The sequence below is a fragment of the Rhea pennata genome, chromosome 1, assembly GCF_028389875.1.
Source record: "Rhea pennata isolate bPtePen1 chromosome 1, bPtePen1.pri, whole genome shotgun sequence".
In the NCBI taxonomy this organism is placed as follows: domain Eukaryota; kingdom Metazoa; phylum Chordata; class Aves; order Rheiformes; family Rheidae; genus Rhea; species Rhea pennata.
In genome coordinates this window covers 214,539,379-214,552,434 of record NC_084663.1, presented here as the reverse complement: position 1 = coordinate 214,552,434, position 13,056 = coordinate 214,539,379, and the positions used below count along the sequence as shown (strand labels likewise).

Sequence of the window (13,056 nt, the reverse complement as noted above, 5' to 3'; positions counted from 1 at the left end):
ACAGGAGGAAGGCTCCATTCTCTGCCTCCAGATCTGTGGTTATGGAACAAGTGAAGAAAAACAAGATACCAGAGCTAGCTGAGCCTGAACCAAGTGTCCACAGTGAGAGGAGAAAGCAGGTGATAGTCACTGGGAACTTCCTCCTGCAGGGAACGGAGGTATCCGTGTGCTAAGCTGGCTTGATGTCTTGAGAGGTTTGTTGTTTGCTGGAGGCTTAGATCGAGGATGTTGCAGCGTGACTACCAAGGGGTATCTGGCCATAGGACTAGTACCCCAAGTGGACCCCAAAGAGGCAACCTTGAACATGTAAAGAGTGACCCCAGAACTCAGGGGGCAAGGGTGAAAGGCCTGAGGACCTGGGGGATGTTCCCAAGCCTTGCAGTAAAGGAGAAAGGCTGGGTAGTAGTGAACACATCCGGCAGATCAACACCTGGCTGCATGCATAGTGTTGCAGACAGAGCTTTGGATTTTGCAAATGTGAGAGCCTCTTCAAGGAGCAAGAACTGCTGAAGAGGGATAGGATCCATCTGACAAAGTGTGTGGAGCAAGAGCAGCATTGCCAACAGGCTAGCGAACCTAGTGAGGAAGGCTTTAAGCTAGGCGTGTTGAGGGAGGATTGCCATAACCTGAAGTGAAGTGAAGGCATGGGGTATAGTGAGGAAGCGTCGGGGGACCGTGTGCTGGGAGAGGCTCTGGCGGTTCCCTAGTGAGAGCAGCGTGGCTGGGGATCTATCTTGGAAGCCTGTACATGGATGAGTGCGGCCTGGGGAGCAGTCAGGAGGAATCGGAAATCTGTGTGCAGTTGCAGAAGTGTGACCTTCCTGGCAGTGCAGAGACGTGGCCAGGTAGCTCACCCTATCGTCTTTGAAAGGTCATGGCAGTCAGGGGAGGCTCCTGATAACGGAAGAAAAATGGTAGATACTACTCTCGTTTTCGAGAAGGGCTAGGAGGAGGATTTGGGGAACAACAGGCTGACCAGCCTTACCTTAGTTTCTAGGAAAATTATGGAGCAAAAGCTTCCAGAAGCTATTTCCAGGGACTTGAAGGACTAGAAGGTGATTGGGAACAGCCAGTGTGGATTATGAAGGGCAAATCATGCCTGACCAACTCGATTACTGGGTGTGCAGACAAGGGGACAGCAGTGTGTGCTGTATTTGTTGACTTTAATAAGGCCTCTGACGCAGTCTCCTGTAGCACACTTACAGCCACATTGGGAATGTATGAACTGGATAAGTGGACAATGAAGTAGGAGGAAGATTGGCTGGACTTCCCAACTCCAAGAGTGGTGGACAACAGTACAAAGTCCAGCTGGCAGCTGGGTGTCACTCAGGGATCAGTACTGGATCAATACCGTTTAAGACCTTTATTAACAACCTGGATGATGGGATGGAGCACGCTCTTGGCAAGTTCATGAATGTTATCAAATTGGAGAGAATAATCAATAGATAAGCTGGAGGCAGGGCTGTGTTCCCAGTGGCCTTGACAAGCTGGAGAAGTGAGTTGGCAGGAACCTCACAAAGGTCAACCAAGGCAAATGCCAAGTCCTGCTCCTGGGACCCACTGACGTTGTGTGATGGGATAGGCTGGAGGTGCCTGGCTAGAGAGCAGCGTTGCCGGCAAGGACCTGGTGGCCACATGTTGCCCCTGAGTCAGTAGTGTGCGTTTCCGGCAGCATCAGCCAGCCGTGCCCTGGGCAGTAGCAGCAAGAGCATGGCCGGCAGGGCCAGGGCGGTGATTCAACCCCTGTGGGACTGATGAGGCCACGTCTGGGCCCTGTGTCCTGTTTGGGGCTCCCCAGTAGCAGGCAGATGGTGGCAGGCTGGAGCGAGCCCAGCACGGCCCCAAGCTGGTTGGGGCTGGCCAAGAGGCCAAGGGGACAGCTGGAACAGGGAGCTTCCCATTAAATATACCCCTCTGAGAGTGGTCAAACCCTGGAAGAGGGCCCAGAGTGTGGTGGAATCTCCATCCTTGGAGATGTCCAAGCCTATCCTGGATCTAAGTTATCCCTGCTTTGAGCAGGGGGTTGGAGCAGAGACCCCAGAGGTCCTTCCCAGCCTCAACTATGCGAGGGTTCTCTGAGTTTCTGTCACTGTTTTCTTCCTAGCAATTAGTGTTGCTCAGCAGCTGAGGGTTTATTTATATCTCATATGCTGGATTTTGATCGGACGAGGGTATCGGACCTGTTTGGGCTGATCAGGTTGCTATTCCTTTGACCTGAAACAGTTCTTGACTAGCCCAAATGTACATTGACTTCCCCTCTCCACCACCACCAAAAAAAAAAAAAAAATCCAGTTAAAAGTTCAGGCTGTTGGAGGGAACTTGCAATAGCAGTGAGGAATACCAAAACACATTTCCATGCCGTTTTGTACATAACTATTTCAGGCGTGTGTACTTCACCATCAGGGGCCCTTTCTGACATCCATATATTAGGATGAATTTCCATTGCATGGAATAAATACTTCTCATCATGGGAGAAGGCATTCTGGGTCTGTCGTTTAGTGGAAGCAGGGACTTGCTATCTAAACATTGTGTGAGTGTGGTTAAAATACAGTGTTAAAAGGGCAGTTGCCTTTTATCTTGAAAAAGCAAAAAAAAAATGTCATTATTCACTGGTTCACGCCATTGACTGCTGGTGAACGGATTCAAGTATGCTGGAAAGTGCTCTGGGATACTTAGGTCAACTTAGTTGGAGAATCCCAGGTAGGGCGAATTGATCTTTTAAACCGAATTCTGAAATTACCTTAGTCACCTTCATATAATCAGAACAAGCAAACATCCCGTGTTCCTCCCCATTCCTGCTGTCGCTTTACTGGAGCTTTACGGTTCTGCTCCGTTGATCTGTCTCCGTTGCCGCTTCCAGGCGGGTTGCGCTGTGCCGACTCGGTGGGACCAGCCGCTGGCAAAGCAGGGAGGAAATACTGCCGCCGTCACTTTTTGCTTCTATTGGCGATACAGCAACCTGTATGAAAAGGATTAAAGAGAGACTTTGGGGAGTAATTTTAGAAGTTCCACCTCTTTTTCTGCTTTCCAGAACAACGAGAAGTATGCGTATGTATAAATCTTTCCTCCTCCTTCCTTCCCCTTCCAAACTGGTGGCACTGGAAGTGTCGCTCTGTTGGTCCGGAGAAGTCTGGTCAGAGCTGAGCCCGACGCTCCAGCATTTGATGCCCCTTGCTTATGTTAGTGTAGCAGGTGTGGGTTCTCTTAAGACCAGGTTGGTAAAACAAAGTGCATTTTTTGAGTAGTCTAGTATTTTTGGATGTTTCAGATACTAGCTTGCAGTTTATACAGCTATGTAAAGCACCAGAAAACATGCAAGCATTTGTATTTTTCCATTAAAATTCCCAAACAATTTATCAGAAGGGCCGTAGCGCCCCTCTCCCCAAAGCAAGCGTTAACACAAACTGCTAATGCTGAGCGAGTTATGCCTGTTTGTCAGTTAGTACATCTGTCTTTTGACCGTCATGACCATGGTTTTGCAGACAAACACACTCCAAATGTGGTTCACATCAGTGCTTGGCTCACTGCTGAACTTCTTAGCCACTAACTGCAAGTGCATTTACTGTGTGCAAATGCAGCGCTGTGTTTTATTTAAGAGAATGGTACAGGAAGTGTCTGCTTATGTTCAGTTTATTTATATAGTTTTCCAGATGTAGCTAAATTAACTTTTTAATATATACTGTAATGCACTTTAAAATTTTCATTATGGCACTGTATTTAGCCAGTTTCACTGTGCAATGTGTGTTCTTCAGCCTTTGCATAATTTGGTAATCTTGGCGAGAATAGCATTGTCTTAATGCATGTATGTATTAATGTATGTATTTTTAATTTTTCCTTAGAAGTGAGAGCTTTAGACATGCTCCCCCCCCCAAAGTGGACAGCCTCGTAGGTTGAGCCTGCCCATCTCTCCGTCGCAGGGTTTCCTGAAGCATCGTTCTCTGCTGATCTGACTCCTCACTTCACCGTATTAAGCTTATTTACAACAAAAAAAGTAAACGCTACTTGAATGCTTACTCACATCTGTTGTTTTAAATGGGTGACTGATACGAGTGATTTAAATACTCAGCAGTGGTTTGAATTCTTTTGGGGGAATTTAAAGTGACAGGTATGATTCAGCATTAGTAGAGGCAGCGTTAGCAGAGCTAGGATGAAAGTAGGTGTAGTTTTTCTTTCTCTGCCCCCTTTACTGTTCCACTATTTCACAGAGCCTGAAGCAAAGTTAGATCATCTGATCTCATTTCTTTAATACCACAGAACATTAGGTTTCATGTAGATATTTTTTGGCATATAAAAACCTTATGAATTAAAGAAGACCAAAGAACTACAGACTTACTCAACCTTGCTACGCGTCTTAGAGTCTCTCACGCTGGGTCAGAAGCCCAGTAAAGAGCGGGAGGCAGAGAAGGAGATGAGCCGTGTCCCCGTAGACAGCAGAATAACCTCCACCCCCCTCCTCCGCAGATATTCTCGTGAGTATTTAGTGGGGAAGAGAAGTCCTTCCCAACCCCGCGCGTGATCCTTACCGTCAGCCGAACACGACAACTGATCGCGTAGGAGAGACTGGTCTCGCTGCTTTGGCTTCCTGACCAGTTGCTGACATTTCAGAGGACAACCCTTCTCCTCTGCAGATTTTCTCTAGCTGCTCGTGCTTTGGAAAGAACATTCCTTTATAATCCCTTCAGGATTATGTTTATTCTGGTGCTACAGAACAGTGAACCGTGCAACTTTTGGTAGGCAGCAGCATGTGAGGGGATGGTGTGGGTGGCTAGCGTTGCCTCTCTGTTTTTAAGTCATATTTATTGAAGCCACTGAAATAGTTCACCCGAGCGTGACTTTTCCTTTGGGCTTGCAGCAGTCTCCCCAGCAGCAGGTCCTATTAAAGACAGACACCTGCTCACGCTATAGGTGTGTGATAGAATAGCATTTTTTTTTAAATAGCAGCCTGTTGTCCCGATGGTAAGCATGGTAATTTCTTTCTTGCTTTCTTTTTATTTATTTATTTATTTATTTTAAAAGACTAAATCGGAACATCCCACAATATGAAGGTAGTGGAAATGCCATTCTTAAAAGTGGGAAATGGTCATAGCTTGATTATATTCACTAATACTGTTGAATTTGGTTACATTTCTAAGACTTCAAATGCTTTTGAAATATTTCTAATGAGACGAAAGAGGTAGGCGTACTGCACGGGTTAACGTTTGTAGAAATAAGCTTAGTGAGTTAATGTTTGTTTAGGTTAAGAATAAAATCCCAGCTTTGCACATAAAATCTAGACATGCACATGAACATTTTCAGGTTTCCCAAGAGAAAAGAAAATAGGATGGATTTATCATTCTGGTTTTTTTCCTACTTGAAATTATTTTCTCCTGGGAAATTTGCCTACGTAAGTCTCACATTTCTTCAGGTTTTGTAATACGTTTATGGTTGTCATAAAAGGATTCTTGTATAAACTGTCCTGAGGTTAAAAACAGCTTTGTGTTTGACTAATCAAGGGAAATGCAGTCACAAAGCGACCGAGAACACCAGCTCCAAGGAATGCAGATGGCTGATCCCGTCAGTCTTGCAGAATTTACTGTTTCCTTGATTCACCAAAACATAGATCAAACGCAAATTTAAGTAATATATAAATTGAATTATGTGTTGTCTCACAATCCTTCTTGTAATACTCAGTTTAAAATTCAGAATAAAATCTAAAATCATTCTGAAATGTTTCTAATTTATGGAGCTGCTACTGTACAATACGTTTTCTTCATGCTGGAACTTGCAATCGTGCCAAATCCGAGTCCAAGGTTTCTGCCGTTTTTCCGGCTAAATTTGATTTGCATGGTGTTTTGTGATTCTACACCAGGGCCGGTTGAATGCTTTTGTTTTTCTTCTCTGGTGTAAACCTTTTAATACAGGAGGTTTCTGGAGGATATCTTAAGCTTCCAGCTTGTCACAATTATTGTTATCTAATTAGTTTAAGCGGAATTTGTTTTGAATAGAGAAAACCTCATGGCGAAATACACTGCTCCATATCCAGTTTTGGTGTACATTAACTAAGGTATTTCTAACAGTTAGCTGTGATTATACATTTCCAGATAGGATTGGCTGAGAATGAGAAAATAACTGCCTTTGGCAGCAAGTCTTCCCAGAATTACATTTCAAAGGCAGCTGCTTATTTTCTTTTATCTTCTCAATATTGATAACATTTCAGGTATTGCTAATTATTCCTGAAGTCATCTATACTTCCAGAAAAAAAGTAAGGATGTTTTTCCTTCTTTTTGAGAAGTAGGTTCATTTATAAGCATCTCGGACAGCTTAACCTCTTTGTGTAGAGGTGTTTCACGTTGCGCGGTAGTGCAGGCTCTTACACCCACCTGAGCTACGAGGGGGATTTTGGGAAGCTGGGACGTAATTGCTGGAGCTGGGATATGGCCAGCTCTGCGGGGCCATCATTAAATCTCGGAAGGGATTCCGGAGAATCTGAAACGGTTACAATTTGTTTAGACTTTTGTTTTATATCCCCCTAGGAAGTCCGCGTCTGTAGTGCCCTGTTGGTGTGCGCGCGCTCTTCATGGGTGAAACGGGATAAATGGGAACAGAAGGAGCCTGTCCGGGATGGCTTTTGTTTGTATTTATTGGTGTTAACCCCGCTAAAAGATATTCCCGAGGTTTTTTTACTTTATTAGTATGTCACCATAATTAATGTGCAACGAATTTAAATGGAATTAGATTTTCTTTTGCTGACGGCATGCCTTTAGGCTTAGCCAAAGTAGTTTATAGTACAGCTTGAAGAAAATTACTGTGCTTTCGATACTCAGCGGGTAAGAAGGGAATAGCTTAAGCTAGCAGAGCACCTGGAGGAAGAGCCTTGATGTGTCCGGATAGCTGAGCCTTCTCCCTGATGTAATTGTGAGAGTGGATTGAAACCTCCATCTCAGATGCATCGAGATGGTACCTCTCGCAGGCTTCTACCCGGGAGTACAGCGGTGACGTTAATGTAGAACGACATGCTGTGGTTGGCACCATTTGAGTTAAGTGGGTCTGATGTGGTGGAGCTGTATTAACGAGTAAATGAGGGTATTGCTGTGGGATAACAAGGATTTAAAGTTAAGGGTGGTGACTAGAACCGTTAATCAGGTATGTCCAGTTGCTGCTGAGGAAACATGGGTTTCCTTATTTAAAAAGAAAAAAAGTCAATTTAGATGTATAAAAGCCAAATTCTTTTCTAGGCCACAGAATTCTTTTCTTGGCCATACCAATACAGAGTTGACGAGCCTTCAACAAAGCAAACAGTATTTACACTGGTAGTCCTGGGAACTGAATTTATCCAATAAAACTTGGAAGTTCGAGCTCTGCGTATGTGAAGTCCACATGCAGGAGCTGCTAGGCAACTCATATACAGTTGTCAAACGATTCTGCTTGCTTTTTGTTCCTCCTTTAACCATAAAGACTGTCCAGCAGAATAGCTGAGCTGAACCGATAGAAAACCCTTTTAAGTAAATTACAGTATTTGTAGTGTATTGCTGTATGTATTAATGGATTTTTTTTCTTTTTTTTCAGAGCATTCAGTCAGAAAAGAGCTGCAATCGAGAAGGAGTATGCGCAGGTAGGTTCTGGAATAACTTTACAGTGCATGCTGTCATTCCTTGAGGAAGTTTACTCATTAGCCCTCTTTCCACGGTGTATGTTTTTTCATTTGCCCTTTTCGTAAGCTAGTTAGTATGAAAGTATCTGCTGGGATTCTGAATCAACAGTTCGGCGTTTTTTGGACTGGGCTTATGCTGTGTTTTCTTGAACATTTGACTTGATGAAGCTCTTAGGAAAAGATTAATTTTTTTTTTCAAATTTTTTAAAAGTCAATCAAGTCTTTCAGGTTTTTTCAGAAGTTAGTGTGAAAACTGTGTAAAAAGTGAAATTAGGTCAATTATTGGACAGTAGATGTGTTTTATCATCCATACTCCAAAATGAACTTCTATTCAAATCCTTCAGTTAGCCCAGTTTCACATTCATCTGAAGTAAAATCAACCAGATTTGGTCTAATGCTTGCGATAGGGAGCAGAATAAATTTTGATGTGTTTGTGGGAAAGGAAGGAGGATTTTTTTTTTCTTCCTCCTTTTTTGCAAAATTAGAAAGCATCTAATAAGGAGCAGCTGTCTGCTTAATTTACAGTAAGGGTTCTTGGAGCTTAGGTCTAAGTACCACAAATTAAAGATAAATTAATGTACTTCTAAATAGATTAAAAGTAGAATAAGATATAAGTGAGGGAACATGAGAAGTTCAGTATACAATAAATACAACAGGAGATGTACCTACCTTTAAAACTGTTGATGATGGGGCAGCGGTAGAAGTAAAACTCGAAAATAAAAGCTGTCACTAACATGTTTCCAAACCTGTTTTGTTGGCTGAAGCATCCTTTTAGTCATTAGTACTATATCATCCACAAGCACATGCAAAATGACTGTCGTCTTTGGGTCAGACTTTACTATGATTTTTATGAAAAACAATTTCTGTATACTTTAAAACTATGCTACCCGCATTTTACCAATCCTAGATTTTCTACATGTGATCTCAGCCTAAAACACAACTGAAAATACTTAGCAAGTCAAATGAAAATTTTACTGAACTTAATCCAAAACTCACAGTTTTTCTTAAAGTCTGTAGTTATTGGCGCTCCCACACTTTCATTGTACTTGAATTTACATAGATTGATCACATTAGCAGCTGCACTCAACTTGATTAAATATAGCAATTTTTCAATTGCAGAATCAATAAATGCTTAACGAAACTTTGATTAAAACTGTATATTCTTTAGTGATTGTGTAATGACATTGTAGGGAATTTAAGATCAATTCTTAACACATTTTTCTTGCATGTAAAAGTGTGCTGCTGTGACAGACATTTTTAGCATTCAGTGCATTTAGGGAGATGTCTTGGTACATTGGAAAAATAATTCAGATTCTCAGATTTGGATGGCTTGGTGTTAACAACAGAGGCTTTCAGATATTTGCATTTTAAAAAAACCCTAAATTCCAGCAATACAGCTGCAACATTTGAGATTCATTGAATGACTGCTTAAATGAATGAAGTTTTGTGGGATTGCTTCCTCAGTTTGGTGGTAAGGGTGCAACTCAAGAATAATGTTGGATGTTTCTTCTTGGGCTGTAGAGGGATTTCTGTTTTCGAGATGGCAGCAAAATTTGACATAAAGCCTTTTGGTGAGAAGCTGTAATCAGAATAAATGTGAAGTAAATGTAACAGTGGGAGGTTCCATTTAAAAGAGTTGTAGAAAGAACGGGAAATTCTCATTCACTAGTTTTTGAAGCAGATTTTCTAAACCTGTTCAAAGATTCTCTTGCTGGATGTCCAAATGTCCTTTGTCACCGTGGAAAACTCATATTTAATTTATGACTTCTTTAGGCAAGCTTAAAAAAAAAAGGAAGGGTGAGCAGTAAAAAAATGGATTTCCCGTAGCTTTTCAAAACCAAACTTTACTAAAAAAAAATTGCGTGCTGATTTGCTGTACTCGGGTGCCAAGTTTCTAGCCAGTGTGCTTTCCCGTGGAGAGGGAACCTGCGCGAACACCACGGTTTAATGTTTTTAATTTATCCCTGATCGCAGGGTAAGCGGCTTGGATGTACGTGATGAATTACAGGAGCTGTGCGTAAATGAGCCTACGGGACACTTTATCGAGGGCTTTCTGCCGAGTCCGCTTACCTGCGGCACTTACCGCACCTGAGCTTTGCGGAGCAGGAACTGTTTTTCTGCCCCATTGGCTTTTTTCTTTTTCTTTTCTTTTTTTTTTCTTTTTTCTTTTTTTTTAGGTTGTACTGTGGTATAAGTGACACCAGCCCTGTCACTGCGATCTTCCTCCCTTTTCTAGAGCTGGTGTGAACGTATGCTAAGCTGTTTTAATCAATATATACTTAAAGGCTTATCTTAACAACAATTAGAGTTGCAAGTATTTAAAGGCTCTCATTTCCCATTAATAATAGTGCTTAAATTACACCATTATATTATTATTAGCTATTCTCTATGATTAATGTGTTAGCTGAAGTTAATGGCTAAGAATATTTTTAGATGGAAGTAGAACTTACTCAACATGTGCTTTTGCTGCTACCTAGTAAAAACCTTGTTTTTACACGACATGTTAAATAGGTAAAATAGAAAGGTTTGTTTTATTTTCATCTTTGAGGTGATAATTACATCTCTGTTAACACTTTTTGTTGCTTTTTTTTGAACATTTTTCACTTGGCGACAGACTCTCCCAGTCTCGGAGTCGTGTTCCTGAGGGTGCACAAATTGTGGTTTGTTACGTTTTGGTTTTTACTTGACATTTAGCTCTGATCGTTTGAGAGTAAAACGTGACTGTAGGTATCCGGCGTGATACGTCTGCTCGAGCTTGCAGACGCCTCCAAAGAGTTTGAGCTGTGAAGTGGACTGCTCGTTTCAGTGCGGGCTAGTTTAGTTGCTACTGTAATACCATTAACTAGGAGACTTTGGCAACTATTCACTAATGGTCAAATGGTAGGAGAAAGATGGAAAAGACTCTTGTGGGAGCTACCCAAGAACTTTAAAATTTGAACTGGAGGTGCAAATAGAAGTTTAAAGTAAGATTAAAATAAAGATCAGCTGTTATTTTTATGGTTTCTTTTTTTTTTTGTCTTTTTTTTGGATAGCAAATTAGCATTGGAGAGATGAGCATGCACAGTGAAAATAGTTACCTTATCTGTGATCTGGAGGGAGCAAACAGGCCACTTGGTGTTGATTGCTGCTTCTCGTTGCTTAGGTAGCATGTTGCAGTGAGAAACTTAATACATTGAAAACCTTTTGAGATACGGAAAAAAATGCTATAGTTTATATCCAGTCATTCCTGTTGGCACCTGTGAGTGAAAACCCTAAAAATGTTTTTTGACGCTGTGTATATCAATGAGAATCATCCCAAGAGGAGCCTTGAGCTAACAGGAGCATCTTTTCTGGAATTAAGATGCAGTGGCCTTTTTTAACACTGTTTTCAGTGAATTAAAATTCTCTGTGTTAAAATCAGAGATGGATTCTGTACCCCACCCTGGCTTACTAACCTGTGGGGTGACTGATTTTTTCCTTGGAGTTCTTTACCACGTAGCCCAAAGCTTTGCAAATGTTCGTTGGATTTACCCTGGTATTGTGCAAGCCTGAAAAGGTGTTTTGTATTTTTTTTTAATTATTATTTTCAACTATATTTTTATAGCAGAAGCCTTTGGCAAATAATGCAACTTTTGGTTCAACTACAGAATTCCAATCGTTATTTTCCCCTGTATAAAATGCTTTGAGTTTTACAGAAGAGGAGGTCTGCGGGAGTATTTATTTGCAAAGTGCCTATGCTGGCATATTAGGAAGAGGAAAGGTATGCTTCAGTACTTTGCAGATAACTTTCTTGAAAAATCATGTTCTTTCATTTGTAGTAGTAGTTTAATAGTAGTACAAAATGGGACAACATCCTTTCCAGGAGAGAGAAGTAAGGTGCTATATGAACTACTAGTTCTCTTTGGGAAGTGGTTGCAATATAAACTGCAAGAACTGTTGGACAGCAGACGCCGCCCAGGAACAGAAGAGCAATATCTGGAGTTTGAAGTGGCGTTTGGGGAAGATGTTACAGCTTGTGCCTTTGGAGTAGAGCTTTCTCACCATTTCAGCCGAACACAACTTAACCTGAATTGATTCAGAAATTCCACGTGGCAAAACTACTGCAGCTTGGAGAGCGCAACTTAAGACAGGTTTCGAATAGGAGGAGCGTCAGGATGAAATCCCGTTCCTCCCTCTGACTCAGCTTTTAGCTAACCGCTGGGGCATCAGTAAAATAAACTCGGGCCGCTTGCCTTGCGTACGCTACAAGCGGCTTTCTGTTAGTTCACTCCCTGCAGTCTGGAGAGAATGTTTTTTTTTCCTGCCTGAAGGATACAAAAGGTTACTGTGGATGTAGGGAGAGCTGTGAGAGCTTGTAGACTTTAGGGGTGGGTCCCTGCCTTGGGGACAAACGAGGAGCAGCCATAGATTCACCAGTCACTAGCTTATTTTAACTGCTGAGTTTAAATTGCTGCTTCCTTTAGGGATGGCTTTAAAGCTCTCTCTAGACTGTTTCCATAATAAAGACATCTGTCATTTTCCTTGAACGCTCACGTTGCGTATCTGCTAACGCTTTAGTGCTGATGTCTGTTTTCAGATGCACGAAAATTTCTGAAAAACCACTTCTGTATTTTCTCCGTATAATCCCGCTCCTGAGATCTCTGCACGGTACTGTTTTAGCTATTTCTAAAGATCGTGTCCAGCAGGGCTCACGTTGGCCACATGAAATGATCCCGGCAGCTTGAGATGGTCCTTGTATGTTTGAAGACTCAAAAGTATGCCTTAGTGTTTTAGGTGGTTCATTTCTACCTTAGGAGTATTGCGGAGAGTTTCACTATGTTTTCACTGGTCCTGTTACCAAGTGAAAAATGCACATTTTTTGTCCTCATGTGCTAGTGAATATTCTTTTCCCAAACTAGAGCTCCAGCCACAACATTGGAGCCTGGAGAGAGACTTTCTGCGCAGACTTCTCCCAGCTTCAGTCATTTCCCACGTTGGTCGTGAGTGCGTGGTACCTCTTTGATTTTGGAGACCTCATTTCTTACCTGTTCAGAGGTGACATCTGCTAGAATCTGATAATCTCAGGTCTGAAGTGAGTTTTCCGCATTTGCTGCTATCTTGTTTTTTATAAGAAGTCAGTAGACTTGCAGAAAATTTGTATATGGCTTTATTTTAACTGTCAGCTCCTTAAGCATAGGTTGGCACAGCTAGTTAAGGGAGGCGGAAAGAACTGTATCCAAGGAACCTCTTGATCCAAATGCAAAAATGCTGGAGCCATTCAGGTCTATTCCCGCGTTGCGTGATAGTCACGTATTTATACTTAACAGTTGTTAGACTCTGTTTCTCGCAGTTTGGAGTCTGGTTGATCCCACCTGTTATAGAAAACCATATTGGACAGTCTTTCTTATACTCTGTTTTTTTTTTTCCTGAAGACTTTTTTTCTGCTCCGTGAATTAAAAATAAAAGAT

At 41.9% G+C, this 13,056-nt stretch overlaps 1 protein-coding gene across 1 annotated transcript in view; it reads left to right on the top strand.

Annotated features, from left to right (window-relative positions):
- FCHSD2 (FCH and double SH3 domains 2) overlaps positions 1–13,056 on the top strand; it is a 140,850-nt gene that overhangs the window by 28,240 nt on the left and 99,554 nt on the right. Inside the window, exon 3 of the mRNA XM_062578343.1 lies at positions 7,546–7,591. Within this exon, the coding sequence (XP_062434327.1) occupies positions 7,546–7,591 (46 nt within the window). The remainder of the gene's footprint in view (positions 1–7,545; positions 7,592–13,056) is intronic.